This window comes from Anguilla rostrata, chromosome 13 (assembly GCF_018555375.3).
Source record: "Anguilla rostrata isolate EN2019 chromosome 13, ASM1855537v3, whole genome shotgun sequence".
Taxonomy (NCBI): domain Eukaryota; kingdom Metazoa; phylum Chordata; class Actinopteri; order Anguilliformes; family Anguillidae; genus Anguilla; species Anguilla rostrata.
This window is the reverse complement of record NC_057945.1, coordinates 18,017,426-18,044,776: the sequence shown is the minus strand read 5'-3', so window position 1 is coordinate 18,044,776 and position 27,351 is coordinate 18,017,426. Positions and strand designations below refer to the sequence as shown.

The 27,351-nt window shown below is 42.4% G+C and overlaps 1 protein-coding gene across 2 annotated transcripts in view; it reads right to left on the bottom strand.

Moving 5' to 3' along the window:
- Positions 1-27,351, bottom strand: part of LOC135237907 (immunoglobulin superfamily member 21-like) — a 240,079-nt gene that overhangs the window by 99,731 nt on the left and 112,997 nt on the right. For both annotated transcript variants that reach the window (XM_064305459.1, XM_064305458.1), the window contains one exon: positions 495-607. Coding sequence is in view for 1 of the 2 variants with exons in the window: in XM_064305458.1 (XP_064161528.1) it covers positions 495-607 (113 nt within the window). In the remaining variant the exon portion in view is untranslated. The remainder of the gene's footprint in view (positions 1-494; positions 608-27,351) is intronic.

Here is a 27,351-nt window from a genome sequence, read left to right as displayed (position 1 = left end):
TGTAATTATTTGGCTGATAATGTCACACAGGCCATCTCTCCAATTCTGTGGTTTTCAGCAATTAAAGCGAGCATTTCCATTTTCATTATCCACTGAATATGACATAGAGACATAATGAAGCCCTTGTATGGAGGCATCAAGCACTGAGCCAAAGCTAAATGCAAAATGCCTCAACGTAAACCCTGTCTCTGACCAAAGGAGGATTATAATGACTTTAGAGAATCTAGTTGGGAGCCATTACTGAATTCCTGTACACTGTACCTAGGCAGTCCAAATGGTCCTATGGTAGGCAATGCATTAGCTGGATGTTCATGTGTCACTTTCACCAATCCTTCTAGTGCCACAAAATGACTGACATCATGTTTAAGATGTTTTTCTACATCTTAAACATGTAGAAAATTCAATTTGGAAATCATGGTTGTGATGCTGGCAATCACCATTCCGACAGAGCCACACAGACCCTGACGTTTCCAGGAGCGGGTAGTGCTACTCACCCGGAACCAGACGATCTCTCGCAGCCTGCCGTCGGTTTTGAAGTTGCACTTTAGCGTCACGGTCTCTCCCACAACAACAGGGGGAATGGGCTCGATGGTCACGGTCAGGTATCCTGTGGGACAGGGACAGAGAGAGGAAATTGGACTTTCTGTTCCGCTGGGCATTTGTCGCAACATCTTCCATCACTTTGAAAGTGCCAGTGTGAAAGGTCCTCCAAAATGCGAAGCTAAGAGGTGCCCTACTGTCTTGGAGCATCCCTAGTGAGGAATGAGGCAGGGCTATCCTTCTGGATCCAGAGTTACTCTGTACAATTTCCAGCACCATCTGGTGTCCCGTTTTGGTTTGTGAGTGTGCAAGTTTGTGTGAATGTATATGTACATTTGTGTCTGTGTGTGTGTTTGTGTGTTCTCTGTATATATTTATTTAAATTCCTAGGACTACCTGGCAGGGATAATGCTTTTACTCTACACTGCTAAATATTTGAGCTGAGAAAGCTGAAGGAGTGTGTTTGTTCGAGAGGGGCTGGCGAAAGACATCCGAGATATGCTGACATTAAAACTCTGAGACTCAGACAGAAAGAGTGCGACTTAGCCAACCTGCTGACACGGCTTCTGACCTCAGTTTGTCCACTGAATGTAAACCACTACAGCTCTGGTGTGTGTCTTCTATGATGGCAGTGAGCAGTACTGACCATGTGCTCCATGGAGACAACTCAAAGACTTCAGCTGGGCAACATGCTTTCTTTAAAACACTGCTTGTCCGTAAATCATGAAAACCGAGATCAGGTATTATTTATCATCGGCCTTACCCATCATGGCAGCTCCTGTACCTTTATGCCCCCCCCCCACCCCCCACCCCACCCCTGTTCACCCGTTCCCTCTTCACACGCGAAGAAAAAAAAAGACTGAGGCAGTGAAAAACAGTCATCTAGTCAAATAACAACAATTATTAATACACCCTAACTTGTCTTTTTTTACTTTCGTTACCACAAGCAGTTTTGATTTATTGAGTGACTAATTCCATCCTGTTTGAGACTACCTACTTTATTGATTTAGTTCATGCAGTCCATTATACAATGTAGAAATAAATTACACAAGTTTGGGGAAGGAGGTCTTTTAGTAATGTTTTTTTTTTTTTTTGGACACGTGGAAATGGATTTCCAACATGGCTGACTGGCAGCAAACTATGTCTGTGCAGGGGTTGGGGCGGGCTGTGGGAGGGACAGGAGACACTATCCCTCCATCAATGCTGAATGATGCTGGCAGGGGTAAGGAAGGGAATGTGTGTTAAAACAGACAGCCATATTAGCCATCAGAAAGTCCCACTGCTCGAATTCTGATTGTCTGAAGCAGACAAGGGCAGTGTTGATGGTCAGTTGTGTTCAGTTAGGCTATTTGCGTTCAGTTAAGCTCAGGTCTGGGTACTCTTCTTCTGAAAGCAAATGATCAATCCCATAGGCTGTTAATTATCTCAGCGCAGACTCTGTCTCACACGGTCTCTATAGGACTTTACTCACTAAATCTTTATATTCATCCACGGGGCAGCTAGTGGTGAAGAGTAGGAACTCTGGGGAAATAAAGTATATTCCCTGAAAGAAATCAAATCAAACAATTCGCATGTGGTTAAAAATATTCTCAGATTTATTAAAGGGTATTTTTTTAATACATTTTGGTTTCACGTGTAGAAATTACAGTACTTTTTATACATAGCCCCCCATTTCAGGACATCATAATGTTTGGTACAAATGGTGATCTTAATCTAAGTGAACATGTGTTTCATATGCTGAAAAACATACTTAGGCCAACTAGCCACCAAAACAAAGAGGAGCTGAGGGTGGCTGCATTACAGGCCTGGCAGAGCATCACAAGAAAAGATAACTCAGCACCTGGTGATTTCTATGGGTCACAGACAAGCAGGCATTACTAAACATGACCACTCTAATTTACATAACATTAATATGACCCAAACATAATGGCAAATTATGGAGCTCACTGCATATACACACACACACACACACATATATATATATATATATATATATTTTTTTTTAATAGTGAAGTCACAAGTTATGGGCAAGAGAAAAAGAAATGGAGCTCTGCATTCTCAAAGCCATAACCCATAAGCCAAAATCACATTACACAAGACCGGCCATTTGAGTCCTGTTTTATGTTTCATTCAAACAGCATTAAAGGACAGGTAATGGACTTCAAGTCCATGATTCATGTTATTTCCTGACATTGCCGGGTACGAGTACTATACAGGTTGCTTATAATGAGGATTGTTTTTGCTGGAAAAAGCTTTTAGCACATTTATGCATAGTTTCCAGTAAGTACTGCAATGGGATGTTTGTAAAAATAAGATTGATTTAGAGAAATCTTATCTATCAATCTACCCAGCAGGGAAATGCATGTCCTGGTTATTTTAAACCTCTGGCTTACTCTAGGCAACCCATGCTTGTGTCTTCATCGAAGATAAAGAGGTTCACCTGTCTTTGGAAAATGCATCATTTAACCCCTATCACCAGTGGGTACAGCTGTGAAAGCGCTGCTGATAACTTAATGCACTGCTGCATTGTAGGACAGGATCTCACTATGCTCTGCTGTCTATGAGTCAAAAGTCTAAGAGTCCAAAACCAAGGGAATGTTTGTATATTTTCCCAAAGGAATAACTTGAAAGTACTGCTACATGTATTGTGGTTTATGCTATGACATGGCAATTTTATTTTTAATAAAATATTGCAGAAAACATTATTATTATTATTAGAGTAGGACAGATAACTTTTCAAGCAAACCTCAAATTGTATCATGTGTAACATACTGTATGTTGACAATAGTTTTGATACACTATCAGGTAATATGCAACAACTGACTCTGATTACTTACACATCTCTGAACTGCTAATTCAGATTTTATCTCATGATATGAGGTAAATGCATGAAGGGGGTAAACTAGTATCACTGCCAAACTTACAATTAAGTATTAGGCAAGTCCACCAGCCTGCCCGATTTAAATAATGCATATGGACGGATAGCCGGGTCGGTAATAAGTGTTCGGGAACAGTGGTGTCTGACACCACTAAACCCATCCACTAAGACCACTCTGCAGAATGACTGAATAAGTGAGTATGCCTGAATGTTGAGGACCTAATTTTCACTACTCAAACCCCTCATGCTTTAAAGCTGGTCATAAAACTCACCAGTGAATTTGCTCGCTTTAGTTTCATGAGCTTACCCAGAGCTCCAGCACAAGCCAGACAGCTGCTTCTTTTTGGACTGATTCTAGATGAAAAGCCACTTCCATCTATGTTGTATGGTTGTGGAATTAATTTACAAATTAATGAATAAAGAATGTTGCATTTAGACTAGATGAGTTTGGAGACAAATGGAGTTGGCAAATTTTCAAAGCATGCATAAAACCTGTCCTTGTGTGGGTTTTTCTCCTCCTAGAGATATGTATAAGATGATTAACTCAATTACTCAGTTACTTTATAGTATATGTGTTTGTGTGTGTGTGTGCATGTGTGTGTGTTGTGTATGTGTGTATGCTTTCAGGATTCAGGTATGTTGGGGGGGAAGAGGGTGATTCATAAATTAAAACATTAGCTTCACTTAGCCAGGTGGACCTGAAGAGATGTAATAGAAACTACGGTCCATGGCTCATAGAATGAGAGATATTCCATTAAAGCTTCACAAATTTATTGTACACTAAATGTTTATGAGTGTAGTTAAACATTCAGTCATCCCCAGGCCACCTCTTAAGACGGAAACATATCTCTGAGGTGTCCGATGACATTATTATCAGGCAGGGAGAGTCAGGGCACGATAAGATCCTTTCTTTTTGGTAGTGGTCCACTCTAGTGGAAGCTCCATTCGGAAATTTCCTGTAAGCCCCGATGATAAGGCGTGTTGTGTTGCGAGGACGTTCTGGGTTTACTGAGGCTTAGGCTCAACAGCAGGGCTTAAACTCCTGCCTCCCTGCTCTAATGCCTCCACAGCGGAGTATTGATCCCTCCCGCGGACCGAGCCAGCTGCTCCTGCGCGAGCGAGCCGAGGGGAGGCGCACATCTGCGCAGCGCCAGGCGCAGCCCGCTCCGTAACCGCCCTCACCAGGCGGGCAAACGGGCAGAGGTTCCGGAAGGATGGAAAAGAACGTCGGCTGGGCAGCAGCCACTCTCCCTGGCCCCTCCCCCCGGCCGCTCTCTCAGGCTCCTCAGATACAGTAACCAATAGGCCTCCTTTGCTTCCACAAATCAGACCCTGATTTGTTCACCACTAGGCATCACAGGGGATTGTGCAAGCTAGAAAAATCATAAAGCAGTGCTTGCTAATGCTGAAAAGCCTCAGAAGTTTACCAAACCAAAGTTGTGGGACTACTCTAATTAACATCTATTAGCTGATAGTAGGATCATAAGATGCCTCTGGCTTTCCTTAATCTATCACCACAACCATTAAAATGACACCTACGAGGGTAGCAAAACAAGCTTTCCTCCATTAACAGCAATTTGCCTACTGTAACTGTTATGACCTAACAATGCACATCTCAAGATAGACCTACCTGGTGTTGCTTCTGTAATTCTTCAGCAAGATTTCTGATAATAGTGTTCTTCAGCAGTTTTTTTTTCGCCCCTTAATGGATTTTTTTTTTCCCTATAGCAGTTATGAAAGTTACAAAATAACCTACGCTACTCATCAAACTATGTTTATGAAAGAAAGTAATTTGTAAGTCAAAGTTAAGGACTAAATCCAGGCCCATGTATGCTGGGAAAGTGGGGCTTCATGAAACCTAAAATGAACAATTCTGAAATCTGCTATCAACCACTGGTTAAAATCTGCGGTCAATCACTGGTTCCTCCGATTCATTTATCATACTTTACTCACCCTTGCAAAATGCACTCCGCTGGTAAACGTGCTAACCACACAAAACTGGCTGTGCTGTTTCATGTTTGTGCCTTGGCTATTTAATATGCCTGGGAGTCAAGAGTGACATCACCCTGCCTAGGGTAAAGGGAGTTTTAGCTGGACAGAAGTTCCCAGGTGCTCACAGGGTACCAGCTGTGATCCTGCAGAGATGCGCCTTTCCTCTGATCAGCATTGGCTCTCCTGTAGTACTGTGTGGCCTTTCAAGTTTAAAATATTTAATGACTCCCAGGTAACAGAATCGAAGAAGTGCATGAACCTCAGTTGTGTCAGGGAAATACAAATACCAGACCCACTCAATGCAAACTACTTCCCTTAATTATTTATAGGTCTTAAATTATTGCACGTGTTTGCGCATTTGCACATATGTGTGTGTGCTTGCCTAACCTAAGCCCAACAGGGTGTACAGTGACAACTATCATGTAGGCCTTGCAGCACGCTATTAAAAACGTGTCGAAGAAATATATTCACAATAGTCTAGTCCCTGTTAGTCTACAACTCAGTTACTTAGCTAGCAGTAAGGATGTTTGTTTTAGTTCCCTGAAACCTCATGGTAGTTCTCTATAAATATAACATGAACAACATGGTCACAAGCTGTCCTTGCTGAGTGCCTCTCCCTGTCTCGGGGACACAAGAGAATTCCTCTCATTACTGCAATTAAAGCCCTTCAGCTCAGGAGCAGTGGGTAAATTCCTCCTGATTGTGTCTTGTTCCAAAGCTCTCTGCAAACTGAAGGAGGCTCTATAGATGAAAGCGATCTCAGATTCTCACAATCGTTATGCTCATGTACTTTTCAGCATGAATATGAAGAAAGATAGATAGGGCACATATGAAAGCTACAGGAAATTCATGCACACAATGTCCACCATTAGTTCCTAACATGTGTACATTCACATTTTGCCTAATTAGGTGGCATTTGTAGTACAGCATAACCATGCTATTTTCATGTAGTTATACACTCAGTAATAATATAACAATAATAATAGTTATACACTATAGTGTATAATAATAGTTATGCACTATTATTATTATTATTATTCTTTTAATCTACTTTGGTTCATTACAGTCATTGAGTGCACACAAATAGACATACGTTCTCAGACTAGAATAACAATTCTTCGTCTGTGAGCAGTCGATATCTGTGCTTAAGGCGAATGCTGAATGGTTTCATATCTAACGTGCCAGAACGAGCATGTCAGATGACGGCATGACACCGTGAGTGGCACAGAGCCTTCCCGAGAGAATCTCTTGCCCACGCAATCTCTGTTTATTGTTCCACTTAAAAGCACATTCCATTGCTGATAGCCAATTATGACTATGAGCACAATGGATGCAATCACGGTGAGAGCCACTTTACACATACTAATGTTGAGTGAATACATACAAACTGCCTTACAGATCTAAGTTTTCATATGAATAAAAATGACCTGATATAACATGAAAATTCAACCTGATACTTCAGTCCAAGATCGTTGGACACATTAAATGGCAAGGTTTTTAATATCATGATAATTCTGTATGAATACTGGGTTTACTGTCCTTATTGATGTCCTTACGGGGTTCTTAAGGGAGTTATTTAACTTCCAGGGACTGGGATCTGTACACCTACCAGGATCAACCAGGTAATAATGCATATGGAAAGACTTGAGCACTATGCACCTGTCAGACCTGGTAATAATGCATATAACAAGGCTGTAGCACAATGCACCTGCCACAACTTGGTAATAATGCATATAACAAGACCTGAGCACTATGTGCTTGCCATGACCTGGGAATAATGCATATAACAAGGCTGGAGCACTATGCACCTGCCAGGACCTGGGTACTATGCACTTACAGGTTCTGGGGCTCATTCCAATCTCTAATTTTATCCGTCCTCGTCTCCTCTGTCCTCACCTGACCTGGAAATCGATCAAGGTCTGCCATCTTTAAGGGCAATACAGTCTGATAAATGCTCCTTGGAGGAGCAAGGAGGCTCCCAGAGGATGGGTCAGCGAGGATACACAAGTGCATCCTTTTTTTGCAGATACACAAGTATTTTTTTAGGAACATGCGATATATAAATGACCAACTTGTGGATCCACCTCTCCACATTTGTCACATTTGTAACTGGCCTAATACACATTTTCTTGATTCCTCCATAATCGTATCTTTTCTTCGTGTCCTTTCCTAGTGTCCTCTTTGGGGGTAGCTATGGAGTGAGGAAAATATGTGAGGAAGAGATGGTGAGGAGAGAAAATAAGCGATTGAAATGAGCCCATGGTCTTTGGTTACGTCCCCCAGGACCTTGCTGAAAGCTGAACAGGTTATTCACTCTCCATGGACGCCATATGGACAGGAATTCCCCAGAGAGACTCTTTCTTTATTCCCACCTGGAGAACACTATGGTTCCACTTACTCTTCACTGGCAGGGTGCAAGATTACACAGGGTGGCTATAAAAGAGAATAAAACTCAGGGAAAGCTTTTGGTTGGACCTAAGCATCAATAAATGAGCAGTTTAGGGCCCATGTCCAGATGTAAATATGGCACATCCAGCTATACACCTCCCTGGGGATCATTTTGTTCAACCTACTCACTTTATCCAGAAAACTAGGAGTTATTTCCAGCTGTAATTAAGTTAACCCTTGTGTAATCTCCATATTATATATGCACCCCGTGTCCACAGAAAAGAAAAATGTCCCACCGTTATTGCCTGCCTGTGATCAAGCCTCGCCGTTGAATTTTAAACCCAGAGTCTATTTTGCATGTGGAAACCTGCCACTCATCAACAAATCGGTGAATAACTGTGCTTTCCTACTTCGCAGTCCAACGAGACTGCATTTATGTAGTCTGCACCACTTGTTTTTACTACAAAGCACAAATTATTAATGTTTGGTTTTGCTTAATAGATGTGTAGCACTTAACTTTAATTATGAATTTCTCTATTTGTATGTGTGCACAGCCTAATTTTTTCCCCCACATTTTCATTATTATGTTGGCTAAAGGTACTGCATTTTTTTTGTGCCTTTTTAATGATTTTTTTATGCCAGTGTTGTGTGTGTGTGTGTATGCCCGCAGGGAAAAAGTGTCTTGGCAAAGATTCACATTGAGAAACTTATTTTTTGTTTCATTTTGTTTGTTTGAGTGACTGCCTTGGGAGGTCTTTATAAGATTTGTGGATTTATGTAAGAGTGAAAGAGAAAGGGAGAGTACTCCATTTGATGCCATGTGTATGCGTGTATGCACATGTGCACGTCTGTGCATATGCACATTTTCTGTATGAGAGAAAAAGATAGATGAGGAGAGGGAGATGCTAAGATATCAAGTGAAAATGTCCTCAGGTTCTTTACTGAGCTTTATAGTTACTATAAATCATTTATTAATACTTCAGTTAGCAATTGATTTCGCCTGAGTCAAAAAAGACCTGTAAGACTTTGTACTGCTTCTATAAAAATATAAAAAAGGGCAATGTTTAACAATTTAAAATGGCAGGGTCATCAAATTTCATGCTGAAAAATATTATTTAGGGGGTTTTCACTGCTATTCATTTCAGAAAAGGGTCTTTTTTTGACCCACGGACAACAGGGAGGTTAAATGATAATGTAAGTGTCATGATAATCACTAGGTAAACTCCTTATGGCCTACCCCACAATTAACAGTAGCCTTCAGTGTCCTAGTGTGATCACGAGTGAGGGAAATTGCCTCAGGTAAGTGTAACTGAGCGCAGTCGTAGCCATTAGAAGAAAGGATTGTAAGCACTTAAGGTGAGTACAATGAGAGGGTTGACAGTAGGGGGTGTCATACATAACTTTTCTACTAAAACCAGATCAGAACTGTAGGGCATTCAGAACCAAACCAGAACGAGGCAATCGGCGCACACGCTCAGTGGTGCGGTTCTCTGGCGCACAGCTTATGTGCATGCCTCAGACTCTTTTCCTTCACGGCAAGTAATGGCCCACTGCCTCAGCTAATTCAAGCAGAAAGACACCCACTGTTAGTTCAATATGGAAGACTTCTCGTTTATATAAAGCGCCTTTTGTTTGAGCAAAACCGTGCCGCTGGGAGCATTGGACTGTGGAAAAAATGTTTGTCTCCTGCTACCTTTTCAGCCCTGAAATTCCATTTGGTGCCACGCGGCGAATGCAGTAGGAATGGAAAGTGAAACAAGCATCCGATTTGTGGGGGACTCTTTAAGGGGAATCTGTAAATGAAGATTGATTCTGGATAATGACAGGATACTTTTTTGTCTCCGGAAAGCTGCACAAAGGCAGCTCGCAGTTTGCCTGAATGAGGTGACAATTAAGCTTGGATTTGTGTCAAACTCGAAATTGCACCAAATCGTGGGCGTGATTGCGGCATCATTTTCGACCCTACATGGCCTGCCATGCCAGCAGAGGCAGGGATATTAGGCAAACACCCCACAAGGAAAGCATTAGCATTCCGATTCTGCAGGCTTGGCCTCGCAGCAGCCTCCTGTCTGTTGAAAAGGCAAAGCCTTGAACATACAGTAGAAATAACCGCGTGGGGATACCACTTTAGCACTGATCGGAATGACTAAGACATTTTCTCCTCACTCTGTCCCTGCCAGTACCCGCAGAACTGGAGGGGAGGAAAACGACGAGAAGTAAAGTCTGATATAAATACCCACGCCATAGTGAACTGTGTCATCCTGCGGCATTGACCTATGATTGTCAGACATGCAGTTGTTTCTCCAGCTATTTTTGATGAGTTTGCTTCTAGACTAAACACAGGCCAAATTAATCTACTTCCAACCGGTAGCAGGACAAGAATACCTATTAGTGACTGAACATAACTGGGCCGAGCAGACAGACACTCCGATCGACTTTAATGAGGTGAATATGGCCTGGCACACTGCCTGTGGTGTCCACAGCTGAGGAAAGCTCACATCACCACGGAAACACAGAGAGGCCAGATAGGGACACATTGTGGTTTGGTGCCTTAGCCTTTCATGGGAAGCGTGTCCGTAGATCTGAAAAAAAATGTGTGAAATAAAATAATTTAAAGAGAAAAGTTCATCCATCACAGTCATACAGTGGTCATTACTGGAAGGGCCTTTCACAACGATAATGACATTTATCCCCACTGTTTCTCCCTCAGGGTTTCTACATTCACCCTACTGCTTTTCTCATGTTCTCCCCTTCAAACTGCGAGGAAAATAAACACAAGCAAATACATATACTCTATACATTAACAAAATTTCTCTCTCACATCTCATCATCTTCAGTTGAGTTGTAGACAAGAGTCAAGGGGACAGCAGAACTGAGAAGAAAAGTTTTACAAACTGTTATAAGCACCCAAGTAAACATCTATGAAAATGGTTTGAGACCATATTTTCAGCAAGGAATATTTTGTTTTTTATTGGACAGGGCAGGTATAGTAGTGTTCAAGTTTGAATAGTCTGTGGAATATTGACTTTTCGCAAAGTAATGCTTGTGAAAATTCAGCTCATCAGTGTACTGTGGTCATCTCCCTTTCTCCCCTTCACATTCATTTTCCATCGAAAAAGCCAGAACAAGCAGCAAGTTCAGAGAGGGGTTGCTGTTATCAATTCAAAGAAAAGAAGTGTATAAAGTAGTAAACTAAGTGTATAAAGTATTCCAACTAAAAGTATATGATGTCATCTTGTGTACTTAATTTATCTTCCTAGAATGGAAAGCTAGCAACAGATGGAAGACAATGAGTATGGTACAGTGTGTTAAAAATGAAGAAAGCAGGGCTGATTGGTAGCTCATTTGGTTAAAGCACTACGCTGTGGTGCATGAATGTGCCCCATGGTCTTGGACTGAATCTGGACCGTGCCAATGCTATCTGCAATAGGCAATGCGTAATTGGCGATTGCGTCGTTCAGGGTATGAGAGGGTTCAGACAGTTAGGGGTCGGTGTTTCATCGCATTCTTGTGAACCCCACTGGTTGGGTGGGCACCCATGGACTGCATGCCAAAGCTACATGAGATGTCTTCCACCAACTCAACTATACGTGAGCTTGGCTGTGGGCTGCAATGTGATAAGAAGTATGCTGGTAACACCACATGTTTCAGAGGAGACCTGTGGCTGTCTTCGCTTTACAAAATCGACAATGAGGGATCACGCACGAATGCGGCTTCAAATGGTAACCAGATATTCCAAATTGCAGTGTGATTTGGATATATTCAGCCTCATGTTGGGCATCAAGTAAAAATAAAAAAAAATAAAAGGAGAAAAAATGATGAAGGCACACAAAATGATGAATAATAATAATAAAAAACTGGATAACATACTACAGCTAAAAGCTTTCCCAAGAGCATATTATTATTAAGAGGGATAATTTCACAAGATAATGACATTAATTAGCATGGGCATTATTGTGATCCTGATTCATAAATACAGCTATGAAAGCAGTGTCTACCAAATGGAAAGTTTTTCTACTGTTTGGCAGTAGGACATAAATAAAGCCAAAACGCTGTGCCTGAAGAAGAAGCATATATATTACAACACTCTGCTGCACTTTCTGTGAATGTTAATAAGAGCTAAATAACTGTTGCATAAGCATTATATGCCACTGTCATAAGCACTAAAGCTTTCATACATGCTTATTTCAATTACAGTAAATTGGTATAATGTGTTTTATATCACCACTAATGCAGCCAATGGCATTGCCAGGATATAGATTTAACAGTTGGCACATACCGTATACCTATATGTGGTTAGTGACAAAAATTTATGAATGTCTATGTAGTGATTATGAGGGACCTGTAGAAAATCTATAAAATGTATGCTCATTCAGGGGCCCTAGGTGAATCGAAGGAATATCCTGGACATGCCTTAAGTAGCTCTCACAAGCTGAAAATGACTGAGCTCTCAACATATCAGAGAGGTTCGTTACTGGCAGTCTATTAGCTGCAGGAGCTAATCAGCATGCTAATATGGGAGCCTGTATGTGCAGCGCTACACAAAGACAAGGATACGCCAGCTAAAGTTGAGACCTGTGCAAAATATAGGCCTATGTCATGATGATGTGTACCTGAAAACAGTGAGTTACACTAATACTTTATTTGTGATACCATCTGTTCTACATTGTGTTGTGCTTAATATTAGCAGTGTTAGCATGACTACATGTGTAGTAACTGTGAGAATATGTGAGTGGTGTGCAATAGATGGGTGTCACTTTGCTGAATTTAACTTCTAGGCTATATCCTGTGTCTAATCCTGTACCTCGATATCTAACAAGGTACTTCGGTGTCTCGTCTTTTTTTCCCACGGCGTGCAGGAACTGCCGCCGTGGGCTATGCATGGCAAAATGTGGTCACTCACTCACTCACTCACAGACGACCTGAGAGGGACGTTTGGTGGGACGCATGCACAGGTGGTGCTTTGTTTAGTAGGACGCATGCGCAAGTGCATCTCCCAAAATCACCACTTCAAACGGCATGAGATTTTTAAGCACAGCTTTATCGCCTAACGTTACTTTAGCTAACCCTAACATGTTCGCGTTTCGCCTACTTTAGTTAACCTAGTTAGCGCGTACCACCGATACAGATGTATGGACACACAGAGGACAACAAATAACATTACAGAGGTGAGGACATGCCATAGCTAGCTAGCTATATAGTTAGCCAAGTTTTACTCATGACACTTTGTACAGGTGTGCCATGGGTCTGGACGGTTTCGTGCTTGTTTCCCCTCATATAGCAGTTTTCATCGATATTTTTGTACTGAACCCAAACTACTGTATTGTACAGTGTCAAGTTTATGTTGTTAACCCTTTGGTTGTAAATGTAAACTATACCTTTTATGTCATTGCATTTATCCAGACAAAACAATGTTATAATTACATCAATATCACTATTATCTCATCACCATTTTATGATTATTATCTTCATCATCTGTAATTCTCTCACTATCCAGGTATAAGGTTGGAAACGTGGACCATGCCTCGATCGACACCCAGAGTGACAGTCACTCCCCCTTAACCAGCAGAGTAGAGAGTCCTTTCTTGTGTACTTCTGGTAATACTTTTTGAGTGATACACACGGATCTGCCAGTAAGGCACACGGTGGGTTAGTTTGTGAGGCACTATAACAGGAGTAATGGAGCACACAGAGATATCTGTGATGGGTGGCAATGGAGTGTTGCGGGTTTGAATCCCAAGTGGGGCACTACTGCTGTGCCACTGAGTAAATTGAACCAATTCAGCAAAAAAAAAAGCTGTATAAACGGATAGAGCGCAAGAAAAATGTAAAGTGGATACGCTGCTCAAGATAAGGCCACCTGCTAAGCAAACAAACAATGTAATGTAATAATAAAGTGTTTATGATTCTGGTATTTTCCATTTTAAATATAATAAAACAAACATTAAGATTGTTGCAATCATGATATAATAAATGTCAAAATGTTTGAGTCATCCACAGTGAATAATATCAATTCAAGCTGCTTATCATTTTATATACTGAATCTTATTAAAACTATGAAAATCTATTGTAATAATCAATATAATTATTTCCTGTTTTATTTTAAGCATGCTATACCATTATGATTTTATACCTTCCTGAAATCTCTGATTAATCATTTAAATTAATAATAATTATTTCTAAGTTATATCATAAATGGTATAATGACAATGGCATACAGGAGGCTTCACAAAGGGTCTTTGTCAGCATCTCGCTGCTCCTGGAATAGAAGAGAAACCATAAAACCTGGTTTCCAAGATACATGGCCCTGCCTATGTGAGTTTTTCAGAACCCATCCAGGAGAGGACCTGCCGAATTTCAGCATCTGCACTGAAGACAGATCGACCGCATCCATCAGATGGGACATTGTAACAGCGGACACCGGAACTGCCTCTTCTCTATGAGACGAGTGAGGTTTCCTTCTTAGCCTCCTGCCATGTTGCCACGCCCCTGTACACACGTTTGACATGCCCCTGGTCCTTCCGAAGCCCGTGCGCGTGGAGGAGATGGCCCGCCCTTGCTCCTCAAAATCTGTCGCCAGCAGGAGGCGGTGATCCCGCGCTGGATCTCCCGTCAAAGAGCCAAGAGGCGACCCGCGGGCGTTCGTTACTCCGCAGCCAGGCGGACGGCGGAGCGGGAAAAAAATGAACCTCGCGCGCCGATCTATCAGCGCCACGGAGAGGATTAAAAGACCGCCGGCCTCCTGCCGGCGACGCCAGCCTGCCGCCACCCGCTCTGTTTCGGGTGCTTTTAAGCCCCCTCAGTCTCTCAAGATGTGCTCCCTCGCTCCGACGCCGCGGCGGAGGCTAGCAGGGAGCGGGAACGGGAGCGCGCTCCTTCATTCATTGATATAAATCACCCTCCTTTGTCAGCCCAGAGCACATCTATAAGGAGAGAGAAAGGATTTATTTATGACTCAACCCTTCGCTAATACATGCAGGGGAGAAGCATACGGCGGAACCGAGTGACGCCGTCTTTTCTCTACAGGCTGTTAGCCTGGGCGCAGACACGCCAGCGCCCGAATCCTGGGCCTTTTCTGTGCCTCTCTGCCCCTCCCCGGACGGTCAGAGCCGCACTATGGAGGGTAACAACCCATCCAACCCCAAGCTGAGGTCAGAAAACTGCCAGTAATACACCCTCCTCCACTAAGAACAGGCTGTCTGAATGTTGTGGTTCCATACTTAACATTATATAGACAAGCAATGAGCCCAACACTGTAGCACAAAGTCCTCCAATGTTATCCATAGACCTTTGCAAACAATGCATGACACTATCATAACCAAGGCTATCAACGAGTGTGCTGTGCAATTCCGTTTGTAATTCTGCTCGAAACTTTGATTCTCATTATTTGAGCAGAAGCAGCACGGCAGTGCAGTGCAGAGGTCAAAGAGCTTGGACTCATAACGCAAACAGATTCCCGGGAGTGACACTGCTGCAGAGCTGTAGTCCCCATGCTTTCTAAAGACCATGACACAATTTATAAGCAAATACACCTTCTGTGACCCCTGCCTTATTAAATTTAACAAGCCTGGCATATGCTTGACATACAGTCTGTGAAGCAAATATATATATATATATATATATATTTTTTTTTTTTTTTTAAACCGTTGTTTAGCACTTACATAGGATGAGTCACCACCAATGTTGATCAAACTGGCTGCACTTTCCCCAGGTTGACATTTGCATTCAGCTAATCTGCAGTTGCTCACCTGCTTTGTCTTGCACTTCAGATAAATGTGCAGAAATCTCAGTATTGGAATACACACTTACACTCACTGTTTCCCATGAGCATTGCTCATGAAACAGCTAGTTGTCCTGTCTTGAGGAACCCTCGATTACTTTGAAAGAGGGGCTTTGTTTGGGCATGTTTGGCGGGAACTGTCTTGGACAACTAGCTAGCTGTCCAAGACAGTTTCCGACAAACATGCCCTAACAAACCCCCTCTTTCAAAGTCATCGAGGGTTCATCTTTCAGCCATGCTAAACATATTATCTTCAACCAGACCTATCCAGAATTTTATAAATGACCCATGCATGATGGGATGTTATCTGCTTAAATCGTGGGTGAACTACCCCTATGTGGTCACCTCTACTTTGAATATACTTACCTCACATTTACCAAGGTGGATAAGTTTAGTTCACTGCCTGTAAGCTGAAATACAGAATTAAAATGCTTCTTCATGAATCAAAGAAATACTGTGTATACACTAACTAGAGAAGTACTTAATTTGACAGATGTGAATGGCAATGGAAAATGGATGATTTACTGTGCAATGTTTTTTTCTTCATAATTCTCACAACCCCCTACAACCTTTCCCATGACCCACCAGTGGGCCCTGGTTCACAGTGTGAGAACCATTGCCCTGAAGCAGCTTTAACTAAAAACGCTGCACAAAATCAATTACTCCAGCTGTATAAATGATACACGCATGGGGTATGGATTTCAGGAATTTGTTGTGAGATAAATGACGTGAAATTAAATCATGACAAATAAATGTAGTGATTTTTGTACAAGCCTCCAGGAGCTCATACTCACCAAATCTTTCCTTCCATCCCTGAAGGGATTAACCCCTCAGATATGTCAATATATGGAACCCAAATATACAGCATATACCAGAAAGCTAAACCTACTGCTCCTTTGTACATGTAATTCTATGCACATAATTACTGTAGTGCTTGGATTAATATTCATTTTAGGTCGTATTTGGAGTATTTCTCAGTAGTTATTAGTCATACTTTAAATTTGATTCATTTTAAAAATAAACAGCAATTCCAAGACCTCCACCTTTGGTTTCAAAGAAAGAAAAATAAAATATATAGTGACATTTAGCATTGTTACTTACTGATCATGTTAGACAGAAGTCATTAAACTCAGAAATGACTGAGAATTCTGTTAAGTTTATAATAATGTTTGAGATTGCTGGTAAACTTTTAAAAGCAAGTCACAATTTGTTTGACTTAGTCACACATCAATGGTGACTGGATCAGGCAACAAACAAATATCTATTTACAATGATATGCTCCATGACACTAAATATAAAATTTCAAACAAAAACACAGATGACATGATTACTCATCACATATTCAAGAAGGAGAAAATTAACTTTCAGTCTTTCACTCACTCACACACACACACACACACACATACACACAAACACACATTTATACCCATGCTCATGCGTACACCATAAGATGAACAGTGGCAATATATGTAACAGCTCAACCGCACTTAAGACAGCCTCATCATCTATCTGTGCTGTGGAGTAGGACTTAAGGAAGCTTAGTCATAATCACTGGGCTGTAGGTTTGAAACATGCATGGCACAACTTTGTTGTGCAAGGCACTTAACTTGAATTTCTCAGGTAAATATCACAGACATATAAAAGGATAATACGTCAATCTAAGCTCTGCATGTCAGACCCATAAGTTTCCTGAAGTTAAGAGTGATTGCTAAGCAAACAGGTAATGTAACATAATCATCCCATCTCAATTCCAGTCCATCCATCTGTGAGGGGCCTAAGGCAGCTCCACCAGATATATTGCACACCATCAGTAGAATCTCTCCTTTAAAAAGTATAGATTATAAGAAGACTTTAAATAGACAGCTAAGCTAACACACACACACACGCACGCACGCACAAACACACACACACACACATCTTTGCTCTGCAATCTTGCAGCACACTATCTGGCATTTCCTGGTCTCTTGACAAGGTGGGAGGGGTGATATCAAGATAGGAATGTCATTGGCCAGTCCTCCGCTATAACCCAGCTTTCACTTTGGTTAGCAAGAGGATAAAGAGAGGTTTTTAAAACGCTAAGCTAACACTACCCTACTTGAACATCAACTCATGTGCCACGTACTGTATGAACCGAAAATTAAATCACATGATTTCAGAATGAGTATGCATTTTATACAAATTGCAAATATGTAGTGTATGTCTGAAATGTTTTCCAACATATTGCTTTAATTAGGCATTTCATTTTTGTTGCAATTGGTTTATGCCTGGAAGAGTTAAATCAAGTCATAAGGGGTTATCAATCAACAGCCAATACTAAAAAACCTAGCCCTACACACACTGAAGATCACCACTTACCAATGCAATATATTTTATCAATATAAACATATTTTCCCTGAGACAGCTTGATATATTTTCTTTTATTTTGAGATTTGAGTTCTCTTCTAGTGTTTATTTTTGCCTCCACTAATAGAGGATATTAATATGTATGCTAATTATTTCTGGTCTGCCATTTGAAAGCCTCATTGTTCTGCAAATTATATCAGAGCCGCTCTTTGCAGATGCATCTCTTGAGAAAGGCTGTGCTGTACTGCAAACACAGTGATGGTGCTCATTGCAGTTACATAGCTCATTCCAGATACACATTTATTCCCAAGTACAATTTTATTATTGTACAACTACAATCAATCTTCCCTCCCACCCATCACATGCAAACTGACGTTTTTCGAATGCGACCATTAACATTTTGAGTATGCATGCATCAACTGCTGCTACAATATTTTATTCACAATCAAATCAACCTATGTGAGTTCCGGAAAAAAAGAAAAAAAAATCTATTTCTTATTTGCTGAGAACTGCGAAAAATGTATCTCTTCAGCAGAAAGTCAATCATGTGACAAAAATATAAATTGCATATTTGTTATTAATATGCAATGACACAGCAAGGAAGTGAAATAAATTAATGGTTTCTGAACCACAGTTCAAACAATGTAATTTCGACTGTTTTTATTGATGGGGTCTTCTTGTATACAGAAATTTTTGAGAAAAAAAATGATGGCTACAATACCTTAAGAAAAAGGAATTTTTGAAGAGAACATTTTTCACATAATTAATTGCTTTGTACGTTTTGAATTATTCCTCGGAAACAAAACCAGGGGAAATATCTATTCCGACAAAGGCAACATGCTATATCTCCTTGTCACATTTATTGTTTGTTTTTCATTAGCCAGTATATAACTACCAAGGTTTCATTTTATGTGTATCATTCAGAATTAAACTGTCGTTTCCCATAGTTCAATATCTAATCTACACATCATAAAATCACCTCTGAGTGTGACTAAATTGAAACCATTAGTCAGCAGTACAGCCTCGATACTTTCCCTGAATTCAATAAATCTTTGTCCTTAACTCTGAGCATTTGTAAGTGCTTACTGGAAGTGCTACATTCCTCTTCATAAAACCATATTGGCAAGTTCTGGATTTATAACCAAAATAAATGAAAAATTATCACTTCATTTATTTATTGAATTTATTTGTGAGTCAAAATAGAGCGCAAATATTGACCGGATCCAGGAGTATGCATGTCCCTATATGTGTTTACTGAAAATAAGATCACGGCGCAACTGAACCTTGGTTCTGCAAGATCGGTCATTATGGTAACCCTACCATATACAGTCATCATCCTCACTGCATCATCACCAGCCACCAACCCCTTCGTCACCCGGCCCAGAATGAAGACGATTCATCCCTATTAGATTGGGCTGGCATTATCGTCTCAGCGCAGCTTTTCTGTGTAGGGTGCCCGCGCCCCCGCATTAATCATGACCCTTTGGTCTTCCGCCGCGCACGGGCGACTCCACCGTCAACCCGCCCGATTTATCACAATAACCTTTCAGAGAGCATGCTTCTGGACCCGCTGTAAACTTCACTGCAGTGTGAAGCAGTCAGGGGAGCTCTAATAATAATAATAATAATAATAATATTATGATGATGATGGTGATGATGATGATGATGATGATGCCAGGGTGGAAGACTGGATCAAAGTGTGCAGATTTTCTTTGGGTTGCAAACTATTCGACAAAAGCATTGGGCGATTGCCATCATGCCTTCATACAACCCACAGTGTATTTCATTAAGATGTAGTGGGGAAACTTAGTGGCTGACAGTTCTATTTATTGTCCCTTCTGATAGCACTCAGGGACAGAATTGAAGCCCCTTTTTTATTTTGTCAGTTCCATTCCATTCCAGTTCCTAATCTTTTGTTCCACCGCTGCAATTATTTGTCTCCCGTCGCCGCGACGCCCTGTTGTTTCTCCCAGGTTGTGCGCAGAAGCTGAGCTCAGCTGCTCATCAAAGTCAGGGAACGGTGCCCCGCCCATCGCCACACACCGATGATCCCCGAACCGGCGGACTGCTTGGTATTCACACAGGCTTCTTCACAGCCACTCTTATTTACCAGCCTGCTGTACGGCCTTGACATGCATCAAACTCACAGGCTCTGCAATGCACGTTCGCTGACTGGTACAAACTCACATCCAATAAAACGAACCTTTACTAACTGGCACAAATGCACAGCCATTAAATGAACCTTTACTAACTGGCATAAATGCACAGCCACTAAACTGCACCTATACAAACTGGCACAGACTCTCAGCCACTAAAATGCACCTTTACTAACTGGAACAAACTTAGTTTTTGAAGGAGAGAGGGAGGGGGGAGGAACAGCGGTAAGTACAAGATGATTAATCACATTTTTCATGTTTATGAGATCAAAGGATGCACAGAGTGCATGTGTATGTATTTTCGTTTTTTTCCACAACCATCTGTGGAGTTGACAGTCTTAGCTGCATGTTATAATGTAATCTAGGGCACTGCTGAGCCACACTCATCTACCGCACAGGTTTTAATCATTTCAACAGCGGTTCCCCACAAATTATATTTCAAGCAATAAATAATAAACATGCAATGTGTATTTTTAACACATCCCTGGCCCGTACAGTCATGGGACCAGGTATGGACATTCTTCAGAAAGAGACCTCACTGCATGCTTCTTCAACACTGTTCTTTTCATGTGGTTGATAACACTATTTCTTTGTATCTTGCTTTATCATTGTATTTTGTCAGTATATACTACTAATAATAATCATTACCTTCATCATCATCATCAAACTCGTAATAATAATTGGTAGTTATACCATACTGTATATGACAAATGAATATTAGCTATGAAAACAACCTGTGGTGAATGCGTTGGAGCAATGCAGTCACACAGAGCCCTCGGCCACACCGGTACTTAGCATTCAATATTCACTGCGACTCCTATGCCTGCTGAATATTCTATTTGACATGATATCTGAACACAGTGTGAGGGGAGGGACCTTGACGTGTTCCTCTACGGAAGGCCCATAATTCACCAGCACGCGCTGAGCGGGAGCCAATGTTTATTCTGAACGTGCCTTGGACATCGTCCCCAGCTGGCGCCAAACATCTGCACAACACCGAGGTGACATTGCAGGAGCATGATTAATCAGGCCCGCGCGCACAGCCGCGCACTTTAGCCGGAGCCGGGGCTCACGGACGGCCCTTAAAGACTTATCAGCGTGTGACCAGGCGTGTTCAGGCGTGTTTACAGTCCCTGGGAGACTCACGTTCTGGAAGGTTCCGGCAGTCCAGATTTGGGATAATCTACGGAGGGTAACCCAGAGGTGTTAGCAAAGACACAAAAAGTGTTTGGGTGTGTGTGTGTGTGTGTGTGTGTGCGTGACGTGAAACAGGGGAGAGGACTATAATCATGCCTACAAAACGCTCTGACACACAACATTATTGCTTTATCACATCACGTATAATTACTCTGCTATGTAGGTATTCAAAGTTACAACAGCTTTCCAGTAAAGCGAGAGAAGGATTTCCTCGCAAATACAGATTTAAGATCGCGTTCCCTTTAATGCATTTCTCACTAAACCATGCAAGCGCATTCCTCGGACCACATGTGCAGCACCATTAAGACTAATTAAAGCGTGATCTCTTGGACACTGGGATCTCATCGCAATTAGTGGCTTCAAACACAGCTGTGGTATGAGGCAAAAAAACTACAGAAGAAATGAGAGCAGTGCAAGGTAGCTGAAGATACTACTTATGAAGCACTTTACTGGTACACAGCAATAATCATGAATCTCATCTGAGACTAGGCCAACATGGAGGGCTTTTCATTGGAATTACTTCAAATCTTCACTAATGTTATACATTATTTGTTATTTCATTTATTTGGAGGAAATCTAGCCTTACCGTATCTGTACCTTGCAATAATTAATCTTTATAAATGTCTATAGCCGATTTGTTATTTTGATTTTGTTATGCATTAAATTATATGTATCTTGTTATGTTATTGCGTCGTATATTTACTGAATTTACATAGTTTAAATTGGCAAAACCGAATTTGAACGGTCATCTGGAAAGACGAACATGGAATTATTCAGTTCTGGAAAGTGCCCATACTGAAATCATTGAAATAATTAAAAATTAATTCAGACAAAAAAATATGCAGAGAGGAACATGCAAAAAAAAAAAAAAAAAACCTCCAAGGACGTAAGACTGGAAAGTGTTGGCAGTAAACAGTGCTCTGAAGGCCATGACTAAATCATTATTCGTTTCAGCCCCAAACCGCCACACTTCCAGTAATTGCATGATGGCCAGATAAAAGCCACAAAGTGTTTGTGCCGGTATGGCTCAGAAAACACCACTGTTATTCTGCTGCATGCTTGTGAGAGGGGACAGACATTGTCAATAAAAGTGCCTTAAAATTCTTTCTTCGCAGGAACGTCAAAAAGGATATCATTTTTGACAGCTTGTTTCACGCCTCCAAGAAAGCAATAATTGTGTCTATCGGGCGCGATGAAGGCATTTCAGCTGTGAAAGACTGCTACCTGTGTCACCCTGACAGAAGCCACTAAACTGTTGGCTACTAGTTGCCACTTGTCATTGTGTCTCTTTTGTGTTTGTCCACATAGCACATTTCAGTAAATCTGCCCTGGATTACAATGTGATTCTCGTTTCTTTAAACTTTGTAGATTACAAAAGTGTGTCGCAGTGACACCAGCCTCTGTCTCTGCTCAGTGTCATTGTGTTTCATTCCTGTGGGTTGCACTTGTCAGTACAGACAGTGCCCCCTAATTACACTGTACTACTTCTCCGCAAACTTCACACAAACTAGCCATGAAACGGTGCACACAATCATGAACATGAGCACCAATCTGGACCATTCAATTCTTCATATGAAAGAAATGCTCTCCAGTCTTTTTTTTTTTTTGTGAAAGTGGAAACCTTAGTTGAGAGGTTTCAAAGGATGGTATTTTGAGTCCAGCAACCTCCCTGATCTGGTTGCATTTATATTAATGAAGACATAACAAGGAAAAAAAAAAAACACCATTTCAGATTCCATTTTCAATAAAGTTCTTAGGTAGAATGAGAGAATGCCTGAGCAGCACTTTTTCCTTGGGCTCTTTGCACAATCCAGCATAACCTCAATCTCCAAAGAGACACAGACAGGAAACGCATCACCGCCTTCACCCCCCACACCTGCCAGCACTGTAAGTGGGCAGCGCTCTGACGGAGAAGGCTGGAGAGACGCCGCGGGGGTGACCCGCGACCCCGAAACACCGGCGCGCAGGTGCTCGTTTGTCTCGCCGTTCCCCATCGACGGCGGCGTCTAAATAAGGAACGGGAGCGTCCGCGGCGACCCCGCGGAAGGTCAGCGATCCCTCGGGGGCCCCCGGGCGGCTGCCACGGAGACGGGAGCGATCGGGCGTGAACATCCGCTAGGAGAGCACGTCCTCACACCGAGCTACACCTGGGGGAGGGGCGCGCAGGTAGAGTGCGGGACACACCTGTACGCCAGGAGACAGAGGAGGACGTTGAAGCATGCCGGCCTACAACGTATCCTCCTCCTCCTCCTCCAGTCTCCTGCGGTTTCACATCACTAAAGCCAGCACAACCCTTGACACAGATTAGACTGAACAGTCATCAACGGACACCCCGATAATCCCCAGATTCATTGTCACATCTTATAGTCTTAGATGTTTTTTTTCCAGAGTAATTATCTGTTCGGTGAGATGTTTGTGTTAATGCGCAGTATCAAAGGGGAGAAGAGATAAGATTAACTACCTTGTTCAAAGGTGCAGCAGTGCGATGTTCAGGATTCAAATAGGCAGCCATAATGTTGCAGCACAAACTCCCACAAAGCACCCCTGCTCCACTCTGTTCCACCTGAGCAGTGCTCCCCATACAGTGTGTGACTAGAGCACAATCCGGAAGATCGGTTAAAGAGCAGGCAAGCTCAAGGCCACGATCTCCCTTTATCAGGAGAAGACGCATGATGATGATAATAATGTTGATCCTTTCTGCTGCTTTATGAGCTCCTGTATCAGAAGGTCCCATTGCATTGCTAATGCAATGCAATTGAGCTTTCAGAAGTGCATCCTTTAGAGGGGCAGAGAGTGAGAGCTAATGAAGACACATGCCCCTTTACGGTTGGCTGGAAATGCCAGAAATATGTAGTGAAGCGGCATTACCAGCCATGCGGTTGCTCATTCACTGCTCCAGCCTGTGTGTGTGTGTGCACTTGTCTGTGTATATATGTTTGTGTGTGTATGTGTGTGTGTGTGTGTGTGTGTGGGTGTGTGTGAATGTACGTGTATGCATATCAGCATGTCTGCATGTGCGAGTCTGTGCGCATATGCACACATTCATGTTTGCATACACATTTATGTATGTGAGAATGCAAGTGTGTCTTTGCGCACAAACATGCATATCTGTGTGCCTGCATGTGTACTTCCATGCATACTTGCATGTACATGTTTGTGCCTTTTATTGGAAAAAAAAATGTGGCTAAAATGCACAGACTTTCTGCCTTTCCATCTGCAAGTTTATACATCGTTCTATACATCGTTCCCCTTGGTCAAACGCATCTGCAATGTAAATCATCACATACAGGGGGTCTGAACGTTTCGATCGGAAATGATAGCGCAGGGAATTCACCCCCTCTCTCTCCATTCACTTAGTAAAGATTTCACCTCGTAATGAGACCGCATTGCCCCCACGCTCTTAATGACTCGGACCCCGGAGCCCGCTCCCGCTCCAGTGTTTATTTCTGTCTTGCTCCGAGTGGTGGGATGCGAGTCACGGCGTCTGATAGATCATTTCTCCAGTTGTCAGATCTGGGCCTGTAATAACCCCATGATGCCTCATTGACTTTTAATAGGATGCAATTTGAGCTGAAATTCAGTGTTTAGGCCGGGGCATTAATGAACGGGGGGGGGGTATGGAGAGTTGGCCCCGTTCCTCCTCGGGGGGCCAAGGCTTCTCTCCCCGAACGCCCGCTCCTCCCGGCCCCCCTAAACGCGGAGAGGGAGGGAGGCCAGACACGCTCACTGGAGGCCCCGAAGAAATGATGAGATTAAAGCCCTGAGCAAAGAGGAGGGATGGGGAGCCACGCGATGCAGGAGAAAGGCATCAATGTCGCTCAATGTCAGATTGACAGATGCAATAAACATTAGCTCAGCGGTGGAAGGCCTATTCAGCCAGGATGGTGGCACTTTAAGGCCAAATCCACAGCCGATCATTGAACTTGGCAAGTAAATGCCTCATATAGATGAAAGTCCTATGCGTGAAGCACGGGATTCTTCTGCATGATTGAAGGAGAAAACGACTAAGGGCATGTGTGCTTGTGCTTCTGTGTGGACAGTATGTGCGTTTTGGGGTTGTGTACCTATATAAGTTATATATCTATTAATTTTAGCGACAAAAATAGTTTGCAAGCAGTTGATTGAAGAATATATATCTGCCTTGGTTTTAGCTAACATTGCATTTATTCCATGTCATTTTTGCTACTGCTCACCACCATGGTTTGCTACTATAACACATGATAACTGTAGAATCTTCCAGATAAGAAGGCTTTGGAAATGGAAATAATTTATGGATCTAGTTTCATGGAAAATCTATTGCAATTTGTTGCATTTGTAAATAATACATTGCAGCTGCCTGGTTAACAAGCTTACAGTTAAATCGCTAGCTATCTACTGCTCGCTCTTCCTATCGATAGAGGTTAGCTACTAAGCGACAAGCATTTTTACATGCAGTTTAGAAATGATGGCTACCATTAATGGTATTTGCTACTTCAAAGTGACATGAAAATACACCAATTTCGAGAAAAAAGATTCTTTATTTATCCTTTATTTGAATCTGTCATTGGAATAGCATACCTAAGTTACAGTACCCTTATGCGCAGGAAAACGTTTTCTCTCTCAAAATCGGGTTTATGTAGGATCCAGTGCTTCTGAGCTGTCCTGTCCTCTCCTGTCATGTTACGGCAGGGACGGGGGCGCTTCAATCCGGTGGTGCCCTCACACAGCCCCCTGGAGTCATTATCTCTGCAAGCCCATCCCATTTGACCTTCGCTGCTGATGCGCATTACTCAGAACAGAGCGGGGGAGGGGGAAGGGGTCTGAGCATAAGGGGTTAAATAGAGCCCTGCTGTTCTTACTCTGAAGTAATGCTGGATGCTGCCGGTACACTCCTGTCCTCACAAGATACCCAAGTCACCTTCAAACAGAAACGGACCACTCTTGAGCTTTGTGTTCCACGACTGCCACCGCCGTTCCCTCATTAGCCTATAACTATGTCTAATGGAGGCGAGAGAGGCACTGCTTTGCTGAAGATGAATAGATTTCTGCCCTCCGTTCTCCATTGTCACAGCATTGTGCTTTCATGCACTTAAGATCCAGATCCTTCGCCCTGCACTTACAGGGGGCCAGAGAGTCCTACAGGGCCGTTAATTGCATAATTAAACTAATTACCGGCGCGAGCGGAACAGTGGGGCCCGCCGAACGTTCACGTGGTCCGGGTCAAGAGCAGACAATAACTCAAACCCGCGGGCCGGGAACACGTGACGTGGGTTTGGGCGGGCCCTGAGCTCCGGTGGAGGAGAGACGGAGGCACCGTCCTGAGCCCTTGTCTCCACCTTTTGTGTCTCTCTGCTGGGATGCGACATCTCTTTTCATCCCGGAAGTGCTACTGGGCGCTGCGCGTGTCTTTCAGAGTTCAGAGCGACTTCAGCGGCTCGCAATAATTCAATCTGACAAAAACTGTGAAGTTTTTTATTTTTTTTATTTTTTTTACAGAATCTGGTGGGTGGGAAGGATGACAGAAGTAATTTGCTGAAATTGACCTTGTTCCCACTTTGACTAAACCGCAGTATGGGAAAGCAGCTGGGACGCTAAATTAATAATGAACACTCGCAATCCCAGATGCAGCCCAAGAAACACAGAGCCAAGCACTGGTGTGTCGAGTCCAGCAGAATTTAAGCGATGCCCATTTGTTAAATGAGACAAGGAGTGGAGGTGTGTTTGAGAAGGTTCTTCGATGACCTAGATTGTATTTGAATCGCAATATAATCATGTCACTTTGAATGGTTGCCCTTTACACTACCTACTTCAGAAGTAGGTCAGGTCAAGTGCCTTCGCTCCATAGGGATTCAACAGCAGCTTCCGCCAACCCATCTTTAGGTGTGGCCTTGGTACAGACCAACTGAAAAAGAAAATATGTTCTCCGCAGGCCATGGCTCTTATTCCCAAATTTAGCAAGAGCTTAAGTGAGAAGTGTGTGTGTGCGTGCGTGTGCGTGTGCGTTTGTGTGTGCGTGTGCATGTGTGTGTGCGTGTCTCCGTGTGTGTCCATTGTTCTGTGTCAAACTCTGTGGGTTTGTGTGCACATACACATTATGT